The 21146-nt window shown below is 42.1% G+C and overlaps 1 protein-coding gene across 6 annotated transcripts in view; it reads left to right on the top strand.

Moving 5' to 3' along the window:
• Positions 1–21146, top strand: part of GMDS (GDP-mannose 4,6-dehydratase) — a 565099-nt gene that overhangs the window by 479131 nt on the left and 64822 nt on the right. For 2 of the 6 annotated variants that reach the window (XM_043508398.1, XM_043508399.1), the window contains one exon: positions 3652–4028. The exons of the other annotated variants lie outside the window; for them this stretch is intronic. In XM_043508398.1, coding sequence (XP_043364333.1) covers positions 3652–3663 — 12 coding nt within the window. In that variant the 3' untranslated portion in view covers positions 3664–4028. Of the gene's footprint in view, positions 1–3651; positions 4029–21146 lie in introns of those variants that run through there. 6 annotated transcript variants of the gene reach the window in all.

The following is a 21146-nucleotide window of genomic DNA, read 5'->3' as shown; positions in this document are numbered from 1 at the left end:
GTGAATTTTCAGTTGAATTTGAATTGCAGTAACAATAATCTAGTAAATAAAATGCATCATTCACCATTTTCTAACATAAAAGAATAAAATTAAGAATTTGAATAAGAGAAAGTTTAGCTGTACAACTGCTTAACTAAATGTATATAGGTATAGTGTATACTCCTGGTTAGCAAAAAGGAAGCACCAAATTTAATGTAAAGACTATATTTAGTTGCAAATCAATGTTTTAATGGTTAACAACCAGTAAGAATCAACCTTTCTGAAGTAAAATAACTAAAAAGTATAAATGCAAAACATGATTAAAATCAATTTAAATCAGAGTTTCCTGCTTGCTGATTTCAGTCATGATTAAAAATGGTGATTTAAATCATTTTAATTTAAATCAGTCCATCCTGAAAGACATCCATAAAGGACATCCAGTTCTGAGGAAGTTTATTCCTTCTAAAGCTGATCATAACCTGAGTGTTTTTTTTCCTGTTGACTTTTCATTGGAAAAGCCAAGTGCTGAAATACATTTGACCCCCAAAAAAATCAGATATTCAGTTTTCGAACAAAAATTAATAATTTTTGGGAAAAGCAGACATTTTCATGACAGCTTTTGCTTGGTCAAAACCCCAATTTTCTGTTAAAATTTCACAGAAAATTTTTGATCATTCTGTTTTACCCCCAGCATCTCCATCCTTTTCACTTTAACTTCTCTCTTGCTTCACTTTAGGCAAATGGTTGATGGGGGTGGAGGATTTGAAATGTTTGTTTTAAAAACTTACAAATCCACCCCTTTCTCATCTTTACCAAATTGGCAAAATTGGGAGGGAGACGTGAGGATGTAGTGCATGTCTCCAATGGCACTGCCCAGATACAGTAAAGATTGCTCCTTGAGCAATACACTGGATGGATGTTATCTTTGGATCACATTATTTCCCATCTCTGCATGACACCAGGATAGCCTGTGACAGTGAGGCTGCCTGTAACAAAACGTAAGCAATTTTGAACAACATTGCTAATTGATTTTAGCCTCATGCCACATTCCCTGTGTTTAGTGTTCAAGGAGTATTTGCATGTGTGTGGGGGTTGCAGACATGCATGAGAGATCTATCTGTCCAAAAATTTTTTATTGATTAAAACCCCCAGAAATGATGTGTGCTGTAATAGCTACAGTACTCTCCCTGAACCAGGGAATGGATCTTAATGCCAGTTTTGGATGATCTCCAAGTTGTCCGGTCTCCCAGTTGGGTGGGTGAAAGGGGACACGGTAGCTCTCAGCAAGGCAGGAGGAACTCACAAACAAACAAAGAGCATTATGCTTGCGATTAGCTGGTGGTCACGGCCAATGTTCAGGCATAGTATCTGACAAGCTGACCAAAGCAGACTATATGACAAATATTACCAAGCGTCAAAAAGATTTAGTAATAGATCTAAAGTGAATGCCTGCCTTGACAGATTTTTTTTTCCAATCGAGAAAGGATTAAGGCTGACAAGGTGAAGTTGTTTTAATAATTCACAGACAATAATACATCTGTCACTTGACAGAGATAGTGTTTAAGATGTTAACATTGTCTGGCATAACATAAAACAGGGTCACTCACTCACCTCTTGGAAACACCTAGCCTGGCCTCATTTAAATGTCTTCTTTCCAGCCTTGCCAGTATATTTTTATAGCTTTGGTAGTGTAGTGACTTTAGAATTTTATCTATTGTATTATGGTTAAGAATGCAGTAAACTAAAACTCCTCATCAGCCCTTCTGCAAATGCAGTAACACTTAAACTACAGTACTATCGACAGTCATTGAAATTCAAAGCAAACCACCTGATTGCCTACCAAAAATATCTTTTAAATCAGGTTTCCTTTTTGCAACCTTTTTGTATTTTTTGCAGGCTCTCTTTTTGCCAGAGTGCTGAACTGTACTGCATTTCAGTCATGCTTAATATTGAATAGCTACATGCAGAAAAGATGGATTAATAATAATGAAAGCAAAAAATGTATTTTGAAGTGGGACAGAAAATACTGTACAAGAAAATAGTCTTGTATAGTAATCTGTGACAAATATATGTTTGTAATTCACTACATCTGTTACTGAGTTGGTGCTTTCCAGTCTTTAGTTTAACAGATTTCCGGGTGGGATGAGTGGAAAAGGAATTGTTTGTTTTGTTTTGTCTGATTAACTCACAAAACAGTTTCCACATTCTGATCCTTAAGAAAATGTCTATATATATATATATATATAAAAAAATCTTTTCTAAAACAAGGACTGTCCTCTGACCAAAGTGATTGGCTCCTATTATAGTTTTGCATTAGATACCAGTTGTAAATCCCCAAACTTCTAATCTCTGGCACAGTTTCCCTCTTGATCCTAGGCTCTATTTCAATGCATTGTGGGGATTAGAAAGTTGGTTATGATGATGGAATTGTAAACAGAGGAAATGTGAGGTATTAGGAAAAGCTCAGGTTAGTGATATGACCAGGTTTGCTCTGTGTGCTGTATTGGTAACTGAGCAACAAAGCCTACCAAGCCCTCTTTTTATATCACTTTGTGTCACCACTGATTGTGTGTTGTGACATTTATTCCTCACTCCAAACAGTTCTTCTGTACTACTAATCCCATAAGGTTAGCACAGCCTTTTATCCTGGACATAGTTAAAGAGGCTGCAGAAGAGAGTGTCCTAAATTGTATTCAGGCTCCCTCCCCACTCCACTCTTCCCCTCACCCCAAGAAATGGTTTATGGGTATTATCCTTGTATGTAACATCTTTGTCGGGTGCCTATTGCAAGAGCAGAACAACAAAAGTCAAAATCCAGAGTGTTACAACATTCGAAAAGAACCAACTAGCTCAAATACTGTATATAGTGAGACAGAACTCAGGAATTAGGCAAAGGAGGAAACCAAATAGCCCTAGAGATAAGCAACCTACCTACAAAGAGGTCAGTATTCACCTGGTGCAAAGGATGCGGGGAAAGATGAACCCAACAGCAGAAACAAACAAACAAGGGAGGGAATCTGCAAAATGGTCAGGGAAGGGTTAATCCCAACATAGAAGATTTATGCATTTCGAAATGCAGCCAGTAGGAGTTTGTGACAAATGGGTCTGAATGGAGTTTCACTCCTCAGACACCTGGCAGAGGAAGTCCTACATTTTTCTTCCAGTGTTAAGGACCAAAAGCAGTTATACCCTGCCCTGACTGTTGTTACTGGGCAGATTCAAAAAAGCAAGATGTGATCACTCACTCAGGTAGCTAAATTGTGAAGGAGTTCATATTTAATACTAAATATTAGACTGTATTCTTTGTCACAAGCTACACTGCTACCAGGATGTCAGTTACAAGTAACCTGTCCCTATTTTAAGAAGCAAGCAGCTGTCTCCTACAAGTGCCTCAGTCAATGATCAGTTTCAGAGTATGCCCAATTAGGCAGCACATTATAATAGTCTAACCAAGAGGTCACAAAGGTATGGCTGATTATGGTGAAGTTTGTGTCTGGAAGAGAGTAGCAGATTTTCTATATAAAGTAGAGAGGATTGTCATCACATGTGCTGTAGTTATTGTAGAACAATTACCAAGATATGCATACGCCAAATTTAGCTGAATGGGTTTTTGTAGGCCAATATAGAGTTTTTAAAGTGTCCCATTGACTGAGATCCTCTGTTTATCTACAGTGCTGGTACTGATGCAAGTTTCTGCACACTATTTTACCAGCTGACCACAATCATGATCTGGAGGGATCACCTTGAGGTGAAAGAAAATCAGCTAGGTCTCTCTGCAGAGACTGCCAACAAATGTACCAGTGATGGGTTTTTTTTATGTGGGCACCTGTCCTCTAGTCAAAGGAATGTGATCAACAACTCATTTCACATAGGCTACCATGTACTAGTTACTATTAGGAATGGACAAACTAATTTAATTAAAAATCAATTCATCCCATCCCTGTCCACCAGAATTTTCTGCTTCTCTCCAACCAAACTTTTGCTGAATCTTGGGAAGGGTGGGTTCACCACAAATGCCTCATATCTCACGGTTAGATGACCGAAATTCAGCCTGCTGCTGTCTGGGCTTTCCTGCTGATGAAGCCTCAGTGGGCACAGCACTCCCATAAAAGACCCAAATCTCGGGTGAACTGAAGGTTTCTGAGGAATGCTGTGTAGTTTATGGCATTTCTGTCAAGGAAGCCTCAGAAACACCTTATTCAGCAGACTCCAGTACCACAGCCTGATGTGATGATGTGGAGAGCCTGGTGGGAATGTCATACCCCTTACTTCCCTTTAACACTTCCCAGATCCAGAGACCCACAAGAAGATTATTGAAGCAGAGGAAAGAAAACTTATCAATTCTTACCCAACAAAGGTAGAGAGCAGGGAGAAACTCAGAAAGTTTGTGAATGAAGTAAAGATCCGAAATTAACGGAAATTCATGTTTGCTCATCACTAATCACTGACAACATGTCTGAGGTTTGAACTGGTGACCAAGGTGTAAAAGACGTCAATGACTAGTAACCTCAGCCATCCCAATTTATCATATCCAGGTATTTAAAGTGAACTCTACAGGTTTATAAATTGAGAAGCCATGTTGTATCTCAGGCCTGTTTCAAGGCAGCCAGTAACCCATTTTACTGACACAGATTGTTTATTTTAAATCTGGATTATATGTGTGTGTGTGTTAGAGAGGGAAAACTGAGGTTTTACCTTTCCCGTAAAGAGAGTTCCAGTGTGTGAGTGGACAAAGATGTGTTAACATTACGTCAGTGGAGGTAAATGCCTCATTTCTGTGGAAGGGGTGCTGACAAGCAGTAATTCTTGGGAAGCCTCCAGCTAGAGTCCAGACACTGATTTTAGGGATTTAGGCAATATAAAAGTGATTATTAAAAAAGAAGAAAAGATGTGTACATAACTGGGCCTGTAGTGTTTCTTAATAATTTTTTTTCTATTAAACATTTCCAGAAACACTTGTACAGTTAAGCCGAGTGCTGTGAAGAGGCTAGTATTCGGTTTTGGATACATTGTTCCAAATTTATGTTTTCAGTTAAACTGAGTATGTTTCAGCTGCAAGTCTAGCCTGCTATCTCCCTCACCCAGTAACCCAGACCTGGCTGCTTGGGCAGCATTCCTCCTTCCAACTCCACTCTTCGTTATTTTAGTATCAAACCTCATCCTAGTCCCTTGTCCTAGATATCTAGACCTGTCACCCCGATTATCAGACTTTGATCCCTAGATAACACCTCAGACTCGAAATTTAAAAGGCACCTCCACCCCAAAACCAAATGTTGGACTTCCAGGAGACACCTCTCACCAAGGGATCTTGAGTCATGGCTATCCAAACACACATGAGAAAGTCATATTAAATTGCAAGGAGTGATTTCTTTTCTATGGGTTTTTCTAGCCTTAGAATTCTGTAGCAAGGATATAAAATTATGTAGGATGGATAGAAAAAACTATAGAAAGGAAATCACTATCTGTTAAAAACTGTAGGTTTTTACAGTAACTTTTATGGAACCCCTGTTGGTTTTCTCTCTTAAAAACCCTGACCCATGAGTGCAAGCTCCCATCTGTATGCAAAATCAAAGGGAATATAGGAACCTGAGTTCACTGGCTAGGCAACAAGACTGCTTTTCAGTGCCTTCAGTCTCAAGAATCTCATCCTCTTACTGGAAACTTTGTATGTCATCTTAAAAGGTTTGACTGTATTTCTATACATAGTTTCCAGCCTTACGTGGATCAATAGGAAGCCTGTTCTGAAAGCCAAACCCTTCTTTCTTTGCATGAGTAGGGTGTGTAAGCTTCAAATTAATGGTCCGAAACTGTAAACTTACATCCTCGGTGACTGATATATATTTAACATATAAACCACTCGTGTATCTGTACAGCTAAAGTAGGGTGGAATATCCACATGCAGTGAGGAGATCTGCAATGTGATCATGAGCACTGCTAACAATTCAGTAACCAAACTTCATTATTCTAATGTACAGGGAGAAAAGAAGTGCCAATGTTACAACACAATGGGTTGTTGTTACTGTAATAAACAGATGTTAGATTGATACTGTGTTCGTGTAAATGTGAAATCAACACATTTTTAACAACTGAGGAACGTTCACAAACCTTCCAGCTGGCATAATTTTAGAAGGATGTATATTATATAAATAGAAATCAAAGAATTTTAAAGATGTAAATGTGGTCTCATCTTATTCCTTACTTAGAAAAGCTGGGGAAATATAGTACAAACTATTTCAAAAGGACCCTGTCATTATACTGTAGGAAAGGAAAGACCTTCTAGATTTTGATTATCTTGCCTTATGAGAGGTAATGGCTTCTGGGAAAATGAGCACAGGGTTAACAATTGGGCAGGTGTGAGTTCTAATCCTGTGGCTGTCACAGATTTACTGTGTGACCCTAGGCATGTTACTTCATCTTTCTGACCATGTCCCCATCTGTAATCAAGTGAAATTGTGCTAGGGTAATATTACTTATCCCTGCTTCACAGGGAGGTAGTGAGAAATAATATCTTCACTCCAGTTTGAATTTGTAAAGTGTCATAAATGCTAAGTATTATTTATTTATTTTAGGAAGGTGTTTGTTTTTTTTTTAATTTACCACACTAGGAAATTAAAAGTAACAAAATACCACTTGTTTTGTAGATCCTACAACAACTCAGTGACTTGCTTAGCATCAGCTGACTAACAAACATTGTTTCCATCACAATGTTGATGATATTCAAGACTAATCTGGTAGTGCACAACTGTGTTTGCTTAGAAAAGAAGAGTAAAGGATGAAGTTGTTAAATGCAGCCATAATAATTCCAGCTCCATTTAAAACACAGGGAACAATTAAGTTTGCTAAGTGAAAAAAGAAAACATTGGTAGAAGAAAAAAATCATTGGCTTCTAAGGGAGCGTTTCAAACAGTAGGAAGAAAAGAACAAATTTCAAACGAGTCTTGTAAAACTTTTCCTGACAGTACCATTTTTTGATTAATTTTATCATTTTAACATCAGAAAGATGTGTGTATTTTAAAGGGGTTTTTAAATGAGAGTAAATTATATTTACACTTGAAGGCTACTTTCCACTGCTCACACAATGTAAAATGGCCTTAGTGTAAATGAAAATCAACCTCTTTAGAGTTTAAGGAATTCACAAAGACTTAGGCACAAACTTAACTTGTCTACTCTTGTGAGTAAAATTAAGCAGGTGTATAAGTTTTTGAAGGAGTGGGTCCTAATTGACCGCTACTTGTCCCTAGTTTCTATTCATTGAGCTCTATTCTATTCATTTCCTATTCATTGGGTGTTTGTACACTGAGTCACTGTATCTAACTACGGAGATAAATTTTCTTTTGTTTGATTTGACCTTAGATGAACTGTGTGAGTCAGCTAATAATCTGTGTTCCTTCACTCCCTCAGACATTCTGAATTTTATTTCCCTCCTTCTTCCCCACAGTTTTCAATTATCACTAAATATCTTATTTAGAATTATCACTAAAGGGAACAGAAGTTGACTCAGTATTAATCTTCCTCTTGCTACTTCTCTCTCTTGTTCTCTCGCCTACTCACTCGCTCGCTCCTCTTTTTTAAAGAATACTGGTGGCTGTTGAAACTTGTAATCCATACACAATTCTATTGTGGGCTGGCCACCAGGTAGCAATACTTTGCAACCAGTCAAGGAGTTAGACACCATCAAAGAGATGAGATAGGAGCTATATGAGGGAAACAAAGTTCAGTAGAACACAGGCAATGATTTTTGAAAAGTATTTCTTACAGGCTATGAGGCCTACAAAGTCTTTGTCTGGTGCAGTTTCTACACTTAGCCAGGGATAGTATTATGGTGCAGAAAAAGGCAGAAACTTCACATCCATTCCTTTTTCAATTTCATTTTGACAAGGAATTTCACACAACTTCAAATTAAATTTAAGGCGCCTGCAAAAACCTGCCTTTTGCTCTATTGGGGAGAAAAACACCAAAAATGTGGGTGAAAGTAACAAGTTTTTTACTTTTTTGTGAAACTAGAACAAAAGGTTTTTTTCCTTTCTGCTAGGAACACCAACAGTATGAATATTTTTATACAGCTCTCTACATCTGATTTGTGATTCCAGGAATTTTCCCACTACTAGGATCATGCTTATAGGTCTTACTTACCTGCCTGGGGCTTATTTGCAGAAATTTGTCTTCACATGCACAATTATTTTAATCAAATGCGTACTTCATTTTATTAAAATAGGTAATATGCTAAGGTATATTTACAGTTAAATTGTTTTAGAGCTATATGTTATTAACCCCTATACTGTGATGCTAATGTAATTTCTCAAAGCACTGTAGTAACACTACTGTAAGACAAAATATTTGAGACTACTACTACCACCAGTTGCTTCAAAGGGTTATGAACAGAAAAGGACAATCATCAAGTAATCCATCCCCTGTTGTCCATTCCCAGCTTTTGGCAGTCAGGGGCTAGGGACACCCAGAGCATGGGGTTGCATCCCTGATCATCTCAGCTAATAGCCATTGATTAGTTTCATTGGGTGACTCCTGGTTCTTGTGTTATGTAAAGAAGTAAAGAACACTTCCTTATTCACTTTCTCAACACCATTCATAATTTTATAGACCTCTTTCGTATCCCCCCTTAATCCTCTCTTTTCCAAGCTGAGAAGTCCCAGTCTTTTTAATCTCTCCTCATATGGAAGCTGTCCCATTCCCCTGATCATTTCTCTTACCCTTTTCAATTCTAATATTAATAGTGAGTACTCTTAAAACATTAAGAACCATTCTTTATAGGACTATATTTTAATCAAATGTCAAATATTCTACTTAATGATCCAAACAGCAACAACCTAAGCAAAACAAACAGTAAAATGATAACCCATTATTAAAATGATGACTGCATGTGTGTATTTTGTTGTTGTTATGGCTGACAGTGGTTCCTGTTTGTTATGCTTTATTGATGTACTTACCTAATGTATCAAAGTAGCTGCTCTGATATGTAGTAGTACAGATATAGGAAGAGTTTTATGACACTACAAGTTACTACCTGAGTGTGAGAATGTTTTGGATTTCAGCCTCCAGGAATTCAATACATCCCTGTACTTCACATTTCTGCTTGTAGCCATTTGTCAGGTCCACATGTTTTAAAAGTTGATCAAGGTGGGAATCTCTCAAACAGTTATGAGAATGAGAAAGTATGGAGTTATTTATAGCATAAATCATCTTTTTGGGAGATTATATTGAATTGATTTAGTTGTAGGTTGGGACTTGTAAAACAGAACTGCTAATACTTGGAGTATATAGTACAAAATAAATGTATCTGTGCAATCATGTTCTTTAGATTTGTTCTTTTAGATTATTGTAATTATTATTTATATAGCACCCAAAATGTGCTATATACTTTACAGACCTATATCCCTGACCAGAATATCTTGCAATCTAAGAGTCAAGTCCTACAAACAAGTAATACCAGTTATAGAGTGAAATCCTGGCCCCACTGAGTTCAAATGGGAGTTTTGCCATCAACTTCAAGGAAACCAGGATATTTCACTCTTTCGTAGTGTTTACTTCCATTGAAGTGGACTAGATAGCACTGACAGGGACTCCCCACAGTAATAAGCATTATTCATTATTAAGCTCTCTTAATAGACCACATACAGTTGGGTGGAGTTAGGGGTGAGGGAGAGAAATCGAAATGCATCATCTCTGGGTGGAGAAATGGAACTGCAGTGCATCATGTTTGCATGTTACTTTCAGAACAAGTCCCACACATACTGTTGTGTCTTGGCAGTGCAGTAAAATTTTGTCACCATTGGCATTTTTCCAATGAAAGGTTTGAATTGCAATCCCTATAAGTAGTAATGTACAGCTGGTACTGGCAGCTCTGAAGTGGTGATTTAAAGAATGAGTTTACAGAACTTCCCCCCCTTTTTGGCTAGAATATTGTTCATAATGTTGCAACAAATCTCTGATGCCATTACAGTGACTTTACTAATCGCCTCAGCCACATTTGAAGCCAGCTTTCAGAGGTGCAGCTCCATACCGTCTAAAACTATTTTAGCCCCAAAAGCTCAGTCATGCTTTAATGTCTGATAATCATGCTAACATTAGACCAGATTGTGCCTGAACCTAATGCCACCACTCAGCAGAGTAAGACCTTCACAGCTGTATTAGTGCTGCTCCTGGACATTGGGTCCCGATGCAAAAGGTAAAGTAGTAGCTGCACACGCCCTGTCACGGTTCCTTCCCCACTCTGAACTCTAGGGTACAGATGTGGGGACCTGCATGAAACCCCCTAAGTTTATTTTTACCAGCTTAGGTTAAAACTATTTTATCTTTTGCCCATGGACTTTATTGCTACCACCACCAAGCATCTAACAAATATATGACCGAGAAAGAGCCCACTTGGAAACGTCTTTCCCCCCAAAATCCTCCCAAACCCTACACCCCCTTTACTGGGGAAGGCTTGGTAAAAATCCTCACGAATTTGCATAGGTGAATACAGACCCAAACCCTTGGATCTTAAGAACAAGGAAAAAGCAATCTGTTTCTTAAAAGAAGAATTTTAATTAAAAAAAAAAAAGGAAAAGAATCTCCTCTGTAAAATCAGGATGGTAAATACCTTACAGAATAATCAGATTCAAAACAGAGAATCCCTCTAAGTGAAACCTTAAGTTACAAAAAGACATAAAAACAGGAATATACATTCCATTCAGCACAGCTTATTTTATCAGCCATTTAAACAAAACAGAATCTAATGCATATCTAGCTAGATTACTTACTAAATTCTAAAACTCCATTCCTTTTCTGTTCCCAGTAAAAGCATCACACAGACCGAGAGAGCCTTTGTTTCTCCCCCCCCCCCCCCCAGCTTTAAAAATATCTTGTCTCCTCATTGGTCATTTTGGTCAGGTGCCAGCGAGGTTATCCTAGCTTCTTAACTCTTTATAGGGGAAAGGGTTTTTCCTCTGGCCAGGAGGGATTTAAAGGTGTTTATCCTTCAAGTAGTAGCTGCACACACCCCTTGAGCAGGTGGGCAAGGGAAACAATCCTGGAGCCTTGGGTCTAACACCCCCCCCCCAGCAGATCTGAGGCAATGGGGAAAAGGGCTGTAACAAACTACTCCCCTCACCCAAAGCAAGGGAAGAGCAGAGGCACTGAGCAAAGGCTCAGTCTAACTCCAAAATCTTATCCTTCTGATTTTCTTTTGGAAAACATTCTTCCTGAACCAATCCAGTTGTGCCATGTCCTTGTTACAAGCTCATAATCTACACATATTAAATCAGTCAAATGGTAACTAACTGACATCAGACAGATTTTATGGGAAGGCTGCTTGTTTACCACAAGCAAATGTTGCATAAGCATGAATGTCTTTAGCATAAACAAGTGTGGCATCCAAGTAGGGGGTTCTGTTGAGTTCCTCATTCAGTTTCCTTCTTTTTGAAGAAATAGTGGAATTTTACTGATAGTGGCTGTGAGCTGAGACTAACAATTCTTACATCCTCAAGATGGAAAGGTACAAACACCAAACTATACAAATGTTTGGCAACAATCTGGACACTGAAATGGAGAAACCTGAATACATACAGAACAACCCGGATTTATTGCTGATTAAAGCTATTGTAAATTTTAAAAGCTTTATTGACCAATTGAAGCTTTTCATTGCCCATCAATTGCATATTTTCTCAAGTAAAAAATGCTGCCTGGAAAAGTGAAACAAATAATTTCTGGCAAGATTTTATATGGAAGCTTTAAGAGGACATTAAAAATATTGTGAATAAGGTCCTAATGTGCATGTTCGGGGTCTGAGTTTGTTATTGCAGGATGAACGAACACAAAATCAAAGAAAGTAAAACTGTGTTCAGTGCTGCTAAGCTTAAAGCAGAACTTATATTATACATATTATGCTTTGCTTTTTAAACAGGTTTATATTTTTACATTACTGTGCACTTTACAGCAGCGTAAGCTTTAATTCTTACTTTAAATTTGTGATTTCACAGATCTCTGTGTGCATGTAAATACTGTTGATAAAGTAAACACATACAATGTTTGTCTCCAGTTAAGAAAAGAGTTGGTTTCCTCAGTGGAAATGTGTGTTCTGGACATAGAAAGAGCTACAATTCAGCACACTCATCTCATTTAACACTTCAAACTGTCTTTTGCATATATAGGCTAGAATCCAATAACATTAGGAAAGCCTCAGTGGATAGTAAGCTGGGACACAAAAACCAAAAGTCATAATTCAACACAACTGATACTCTCTATTTACAGCAGTCTTGGGGCTAAATTATGATGGAGACTAAATTAACTGTCTTTCACTGAGAGGGTGGTTCCTTCCAGATCAACGTTAAGGTCATTGGTGGGGCAGCATGACTATGTGGTTATATGCAACCTATTTTACTTGTTCAAAAAGGAGTTCAGCTTTAGTGCTGTCAGCCTTGACACATGCAGAATCATACATCCAGAAACATTAAAATCTATCAACCGACCACATTTGCCACCAGACAGTACTAATTCAGACTTGCAAACAAAAGCATTTTTCCCCTCTTGCTACCTTTTTTTCCCATTTCTGTGAAAAAAATAGCTTTGATTTCCTGCTGTGTCTCTCCCTGAGCAAAGTAGAACAGGGAACTGTTTTTACACTTGTTGATTGTATAGGAGAGAAATCATTTACAAACCTTAATCCAGGTAACTTGGTGTTGGAAAAACCAACTGTTCAGTATGTCATACAGAATTCCCTCTTCACCTTGAGGGTATTGTGGCAGAGCTCCGACCTTGTCCCCATGGGTCCCACGCTTCCAGGCGGTTTATGCTAGCTTCAGAGGCTCACTGAAACCCTCCGCATAGCCCTTCTCTCTCTAGGGCCAGGGATACAGTCTACTGAGCCCTTTTCATCATAAGCAAGCAATGGAGGTTGGTGAGAGAATGCCCACAGTCTCTGTTGCTCCTACAGCCTCATGCCAAAACAGTTTAGCCTCCTGACCTGACAGGGGCCTGTTTTCCCCTCCCAGGAGGTGTTTCTGTAGTGGTGGGTTGGGGGGAACCCAGGCCCGCCCTCTACTCCGGGTTCTGGCCCAGGGACCCTAATGGTATCAGCTGTTGGCAGCCAACCTTGCACTGCCAGAGTCGCTACATTTCCTGGGCCACTTCCCCACAGCTCTCCTGCTTCTCCCTTCTTCCCCCTTACCTTAGGGCTCCCTTACCAATGACTTAAGGGTGTCTTCATTAACCAGCCCTTCAGCTACATTTCCTCTCCTCTACCTGACTGGAGTGAGCCCTTTTATATTATCAGAGGGGCCTTAATTAGAGTCAGGTAGTCACATTAGCTTAATGGCCTCACCTGACTCTTTGCAGGTTCATTGGAGTCAGGTGTTCTCATTAGCCTGGAGCAGCCCCTGCTCTGGTCAGTCAGGGAACAGAAAACTGTTAATCCATTGGCCAGTATATCTGCCTTCTGCTACTCTGCTGTACCCAGCTGGCCTGGGTCTATCACATATCCCTCCTCCCTGCTCAACACCAAGGGGTTGGGCAGCTTGGGACGCCAGACAGTGTATGCGTGATAAGCCATCGGTGTTGCCATTGCGACTCCCTGCTCTGTACTGTATGCGGAACTGGAAAGGCTGGAGGGATAAGAACCACCTGGTTACCCTTGTGTTCTTTTCCTTGTTCCGTTGCATCCACTGAAGAGGGGCATGGTCGATCACAAGGATAAATCTGCACCCCAGCAGATAATAACGCAACGTTTCCATGGCCCATTTTACAACGAGGCACTCTCTCTCTACCACTGCATATTTTTGTTCCCTCGGAAGGAGTTTCCTACTGAGGTAGAGAATTGGGTGTTCCTCTTCCCCAACCATCTGCAACAGGACAGCCCCTAACCCCACCTTGGATGCATCTGTCTGTAGGATGAATTCCTTCGTGAAATCTGGCGCTATAAATATGGGGTTACTGTAGAGGGCAGTCCGTAGGTCTGTGAATGCCCTCTCTGCTGCATCGGACCATCTGACTGGATCAGGACCACGGGCCTTCACTAAATCCATTAGGGGACTTGCCCTTGTGGCAAAATGGGGGATGAAACGCCAGTAAACCCCACCCCCCCAGGAATGCTCGGACCTGCTTCTTACGACTCGGCCATGGCCAGTTTTGGATGGCCTCTAACTTATTCAGTTGGGGTTTTACCAGACCTTTTCCTACCACGTAGCCAAGATATTTGGCCTCCGTGAACCCTACGGCGCACTTAACAGGATTTGCAATAAGGTCAGCTCACCTGAAGGTATCAAGGACCGCCTCCATTTTTTCCAAGTGGGTCTCCTAGTCTGGAGTATGAACCACCACGTTATCCAAGTAGGTCACAGCACAACTGGCATGGGGGCATAAAAACTTGTCCATGAGGTGCTGAAAGGTAGCTGCGACTCCATGTAGTCCAAAAGGGAGGACCGTATATTGGAAGAGACCCTTTGATGTAGAAAACGCCATCTTTTCCTTTGCAACTTCGGCTAGGGGAAATCTGCCAGTACCCCTTTGTCAAGTCTAGGGTTGTCAAGTACTGGGCATTCCCCAGACAGTCCACTAGTTCATCTATGCGGGGTATAGGGTAGGCATCAAACTGGGATATCTCGTTCAGTCGACGGAAGTCGTTGCAGAACCTCGTGGTGCCATCAGGTTTGGACACCAATACTACTGGGCTGGACCACTGACTGTGGGATTCTTCGATGATCCTCATCTCCAGCATTTTCCTGACTTCGGCTTTTATTTCCTCCCTTTTGGCTGCTGGCACCCGGTAGGGCCTCAGAGTTACTCTGGCCCCAGGGTTCGTGATGATGTGGTGATATGTCCCGGTTGTGTGACCTGGCTTTGTCGAGAATACGTCTTGATATTGGGCGATCATCTCCGTTACCTCTTTCTTCTGGGCTTTCGTTAGATCAGGAGACACCCTCACCTGTTCAGGATTTTTGTTCCCTGGATGCAGTTCTTCTCAAACCACTGTGCATGCCTCTCACGCATACTAGGGTTTCAGAAGGTTGACGTGGTATATCTGCTCTAGTTTTTGATGTCCCGGTTGTCGCACCTTGTAATTTACTTCCCCTACAGGTTCGACTATTTCGTAGGGCCCTTGCCACTGGGTCAACAGCTTACTTTCAGCTGTGAGTACAGTACCATTACTCGGTCACCGGGTTGAAACTGACTAACCTTGGCTTGACAGTTGTAATAGGTTCTCTGGGCCTCGTGGATCTTCTCTAGGTGCTCCCTCACTATGGGAGTCACCCAGGCTATCCAGTCCCTCATCCATAGCACATTATCTATTACATTCTTTCCCTCACTAAGTTCCTCTTCCAAAATTTCCTTGGCTATGTCCAGGATGCCTTGGGGGTTGTGTCCATACAACAGCTCAAAGGGGGAGAATCCAGTGGAAGCTTGGGGGACCTCACAGATGGCGAACATGAGGTATGGTACGAGGTTGTCCCAATCTTTCCCATCCTTGTTTACCACCTTTCTTATCATGGCCTTGAGGGTCCGGTTAAATCTTTCCACCAGACCCTCGGTTTGTGGATGGTAAACCGAGGTCCGCAGGGTCTGGACATGGAGCAGGGAACACAGGTTCTTCATCAATTTGGACATGAATGGTGTTCCCTGGTCTGTGAGTATTTCTTTTGATCGCCCTACCCGGGCAAAGATTGCCACTAATTTTTTGGCAATGCTCTTGGAAGCTGTGTTTCTTAAGGGGACAGCTTCTGGGTGCCTGGTTTTATAGTCTAGGAGGACAAGCACATACTGGTGGCCTTGGGACGTTTTCTCTAGTGCCCCACAAGATCCATGGTGATCCGCTCGAAAGGAACTTGATGATCGGCAGGAGTACCAGAGGAGCTCTTAGATGTGGACGAAGGCTGTACAGTTGGCATTTGGGGCAAGAGGCACAGTACCGCCAGATGTCTTCATGTACCAACAGCCAGAAGAACCTGTCTAAGATTCGCACCTGGGTTTTCTCCACTCCCAGGTGCCCTCCAAAAAGGTAACTGTGAGCGAGGCTTAATATTGCCTTCTGGTGTTTCTGGGGTACTAGGAGCTGGTGTACCTCTTGCTCCTGCATTTGCATGACCCGGTATAGGAGATTCCTCTTGATCACAAAATAAGGCCCTGGCCCCCAGGCCTTTCCCTCTATAGCTACCCCATCTATCTCAGCCACCTCCTTCCTGGCATTCTCGTACCTTGGGTCTTCCACCTGGTCCTGTCCAAAAGTCTCTCTCCCGGGGCTTATCAGTCCGAACTCTTGAGAGAGCTGTCTCTGCCCTCTTGGCTGGCTCCGTGAGGTTGGGGTTGGAAGCGGTCTCTGACCCCTCCTCCATCTCGGGGCTCTCCCCTTCAGTTGCTCATGTACGTCTGCCTACACAGACGGCACTTTGTCCTTATATCAGGATTCGGGTACCCAAGGCCTTGGCTGCCCTTCTTTGTCTCTTGGTCTTCCTGCCTTTCCCCAGGACAGGGAATAACTCCTGGGACATTTCCGCAAAAAATGGGAGATGACATTCTGCCACGGAAGCCTCCTGAAGTTCGGGGAGCTCCTCTCCCTCCAATTCCTCTGGTGGGAGCAAGTTTCCAAACCCAGGGAAATCTCTACCTATGAGCACGGGATATGGGAGGTTTGGGAACCCTAATGGTTTGGGACTACCCCTGCTTTCACCCTGGTGACATTTCCCTGAATTTCAATTTTCACTGGTATGATGGGGTACTAACTAACAGTCCCATGGACACAGGTTACCCCCGTACGCTTAGCCTGCATTAACTGGCTATGCTTCACTAATTTACCCGAAATTAGGGAGATAGCACTCTCCAAGTCTACGAGTGCCATGGTTTCTACCCCATTCAGCTTCATCTGCCTTGTATATTTATGTGAGGTGACTGCAACCCCTACAATATTGAGTAGGCTGCATGGGTCTGACCTGTCCCCCAGGTTACACTGCATGGGCTCTACGACATTGGGGCATTGGGCCACTATGTGCCCCAACTCCCCGCACCCGTAACACTTATAATAACTTCTAGTCACTCCCCTATCACGTGGGTTAGGGGGTTTAGTCCCAGGGTCCCCCCCACTCAGGCCTTTTCCTTCCTTCTGGGTTCCCTGCTGGTTTTCAGTTCCCCTCTTCTTCCACCTAGGACTCCCTGGGTATTTGGCCGCCTAACCCTCCAGGGTCAGGGTCGAGTGTTTGCTTTGTGAGGGGCCTTCCTTGGGGAGTTGGGTCAGTTCCCTGGCTTTCCACCAATCCGTCTTTCCACCAATGTGATCATTTCATCGTAAGTGGATGGATCTTTCTGGCATACCCATTTGCAGAGATCTGGCGGCAGTCCCCGCATGTGATGGTCCATTACCAAAGTCTCCAAAATCTCCTCTGGGCTGCACGCCTCAGGCTGTAGCCACTTCCGAGCGAGGTGTATGAGGTCAACTAGTTGGGACTTCAGAGGTTTATTCTCCCTGTATTTCCACTCCTGGAACCTCTGGGCCCGTAACGCTGCCATCACCCCTGATCGTGCTAGGATCTCTGTCCTCAACCAGGAATAGTCAATGGCGTCCTCGGTGGGCAGATCAAAGTAGGCCTTCTGGGCCTCTCCGCACAAAAAAGGGGCAAGAATGCTGGCCCACTGCTCCTGGGGTCATGCCTCACGCTGAGCAGACCTTTCACATGAGAGGAGATATGCCTCTACATCATCCTCTGCTGTCATTTTTGGCAGACAATTGGTGGACTTCAGGGTTCGAGTCCCATCGGACCCCGGGGGCTAGGTGGTGAGGATCTTCAGCTGATCCATTACCCCAAGCAGGAGGGCTCGATCTTGGATCACCTGGCTCATTAATAATTGGTTGGTTTCCTGCTATAGCTTCGTGCACTCCCGTTGCGTCATCGCCTGAGCCTGGGTAGCCTCATGCTGGGCCACCGTGGCTTACACCACCACTCTCACCATCTCCTCCATTGTGGTACAAACAAAAACCCAACACCAAAAAGCCTAGTGCACTTTTTTTTTAAACCTCTTTGTTCCGCCACGCTGTGAACAATCACGATCCCACTTTTGACACCAGTTGTGGCAGAGCTCCGACCTTGTCCCCGTGGGTCCCAAGCTTCCAGGCGGTTTATGCTAGCTTCAGAGGCTCACTGAAACCCTCCGCATAGCCCTTCTCTCTCTAGGGCCAGGGATACAGTCTACTGAGCCCTTTTCATCATAAGCAAGCAATGGAGGTTGGTGAGAGAATGCCCACAGTCTCTGTTGCTCCTACAGCCTCATGCCAAAACAGTTTAGCCTCCTGACCTGACAGGGGCCTGTTTTCCCCTCCCAGGAGGTGTTTCTGTAGTGGTGGGTTGGGGGGAACCCAGGCCCGCCCTCTACTCCGGGTTCTGGCCCAGGGACCCTAATGGTATCAGCTGTTGGCAGCCAACCTTGCACTGCCAGAGTCGCTACATTTCCTGGGCCACTTCCCCACAGCTCTCCTGCTTCTCCCTTCTTCCCCCTTACCTTAGGGCTCCCTTACCAATGACTTAAGGGTGTCTTCATTAACCAGCCCTTCAGCCACATTTCCGCTCCTCTCTGCCTGACTGGAGTGAGCCCTTTTATATTATCAGAGGGGCCTTAATTAGAGTCAGGTAGTCACATTAGCTTAATGGCCTCACCTGACTCTTTGCAGGTTCATTGGAGTCAGGTGTTCTCATTAGCCTGTAGCAGCCCCTGCTCTGATCATTCAGGGAACAGAAAACTCTTAATCTGGTGGCCAGTATATCTGTCTTCTGCTACTCTGCTGTACCCAACTGGTACTGGCCTGGGTCCATCACAGTATTTTACTATGAATTTCACTGGGACTGCAAGCTGACCTCAAGTTAGAGGTCCCCTTAGTGCGGAAAAAGCTCTAATTGATAGTATGTATCCAAAACAAAACATGTACAAGGTAAAAATTGCTTATTAATCTGGACAAAAGCTAATTGAAAGTGTCATTTCTTGCTGAGAAAACAGGTTTTCTTGGCAAAGTCACTTATTGAAGGTTTTAGCAGAATCTTCTGCCTTTTGCTATCTGGTTTAGGAAGGAGCAGTGTTGGTTTTCCACTCCAGTTCAGGATCTAACAATGCCCAAGGGAAGGGATGCGTCAGTTTTAAGGAATCCCTCACACCCCGCGAATCTTGGAAAGCTTACATTTATAAATCGTGTCTGCTGTTGAGAAGCAAAATGTTGTTCTCAAAATTGGCTTTTAGCCTTTTTTCAGTATGGTTTTCTTTTCAGATGACTCAAAAATCGGGTTGGCTGCTGTTACGTGTCAGCCATCGATATTAAATTGAACAGCAATAACTAAATGGCAGCTTGTTAACAGGTGTACCTGAAAAGTGAATGCAATGTTTTGAAGAGAACTGAGCCAGATCCTGGGTGTAAATTGGTGTAGCTCCTTTGACTTCTCTTTTTTTTCTTTAAGTTTTTAAAGGGTTCACACAAGGCACTGTCCATTTTTCTCAGCCAAAAAGAACTGGTAGCCCAAGACATTAGTGTAGCTAATCTCTATTCCTTGCTCCCACTCTCTCCCTGCTATCTGTGGGGGAAAAGAGCTTATTTTAAAACAGAAAGTTGTCTTTCAGATTCTTTTGTTGCTCACACCAAGGGGACAACCTAAACTGCCTTTCAAGTTTTCTGCATTGTTACCAAGATTTATGAAAAGGATAAATTATTCCCACTCTGGATCTTTGAGTCCCTGCTGCCCTTTTCCAGAGAAGTCTCTAAATCCAGTAATTCTCTTGGATGCCCAGTACTGAGACTCAAATAGAGTATGTCAGCTGGAGCCGTTTATGGGAATTGGTGCTACTTGGAGGGTATCCATATTAGTAGATTGCAGGGAAGTGCTTCCTAATGGACAATTTGTACCCAAGTTACTATTTGCAGACAAAAGAAAATATATATTAGTGCAATGATGTGCTGATAAGTTAGGATTTGATTTAGGCAGTTCATTCTTCTGACTGGTTGTCTTAAATATGCACCGTGTGAAGTACAAGGCCGCCATGTACCCAACAAGCACACACTTGCCCCAGGTCATCCTCCTCCTCTGAGTGCTGATTTTGCCGGTCAATGGCTTATTAATGTCTGCAATTCATCTCTCCTGTCTTTTTTAGGAATTTTAAATATGATACAGTATCCCTCCGATGCAGCCTTTGACCTTGCTTTGTCATTTGAATGACTTGGGGGCCTAAAAGTCTTCAAGTTGCTCATTCAGTGAGAACTTTTCCTCTGAGATAATTTCAAGGCTGGCTAAAGGCTACAGGCCTAATCCTGTAACTCTTCTTCAAGTGAGTACCCCTGGATCAGGTGAGTAGTCTCACTGAGTTCAGTGGATCTGCTCACATCAGAGAGGGCAGAAGTGTGATGGACATAACAAACAATACAGGACTATAGAAATAGCTCAGGTTATTATGACATCACACACACTTATCTGCTCTGTTCCACAGTATTTTCCATTTGTGTCCTTCCCTATCTTTTATACAGCTGAGTCCAGTATAGGGTTTCCTCTCTCTATATTCTGTTTAGTCCTTATACCAGGCCCATCACCATTGTATCTGAGTACTTCATGTTAATCCCTTCATCCTATCCCATAAAGGTCCACTTTCAGCACTGCTATCTCCTGGCCCTGCCTCCTCAGGAAACTTCTCTGCTATTTTATTTCCAACTCTCAAAATCAGGATTCTCTGTGGTTCCTCCCTCCATGTTTCCATCCCCATACGTGCCCATGGCAAGGCTTGTGTTGTCTGCTTCTCTCTGTTCCTTTCACTTCAGTCCTTCCCATTCATTGCTATATTTTTATTTCTACAAAATATAGAGCTACATAAGTGTACTTATTTATGTACCTCTAGATTTTAACAGCACTTACATGCATTCTGCCTTCTGTGTCTTTTTGTTGTCAAAAACTGAATCTGGAATAGTAAGTACTGACAATTTTAGCTTTTCAGTGTGTGAAAGGTTTTGGATGTTGTTTTGTTTCTAAAACAGTGTATTGTAGGCACAGACATACATACTGTAAACACCACAAAACTTATTTGCAGTTAAAGGTGAAATTATGTTTATTGTGGTAACCCATTTTGTTGGGACATTAAAGACCTGTGTTGTCCTTTTTGTCACTATGTGATTGTGAGTTATAGTTTTTAACTTTATAAAATATAGCCCAGTACATACAGTCTTC

Source organism: Dermochelys coriacea, chromosome 2 (genome assembly GCF_009764565.3).
Source record: "Dermochelys coriacea isolate rDerCor1 chromosome 2, rDerCor1.pri.v4, whole genome shotgun sequence".
Lineage (NCBI taxonomy): Eukaryota > Metazoa > Chordata > Testudines > Dermochelyidae > Dermochelys > Dermochelys coriacea.
Note: the sequence above shows the minus strand (reverse complement) of the source record. Positions and strands in the feature narration are given on the sequence as shown.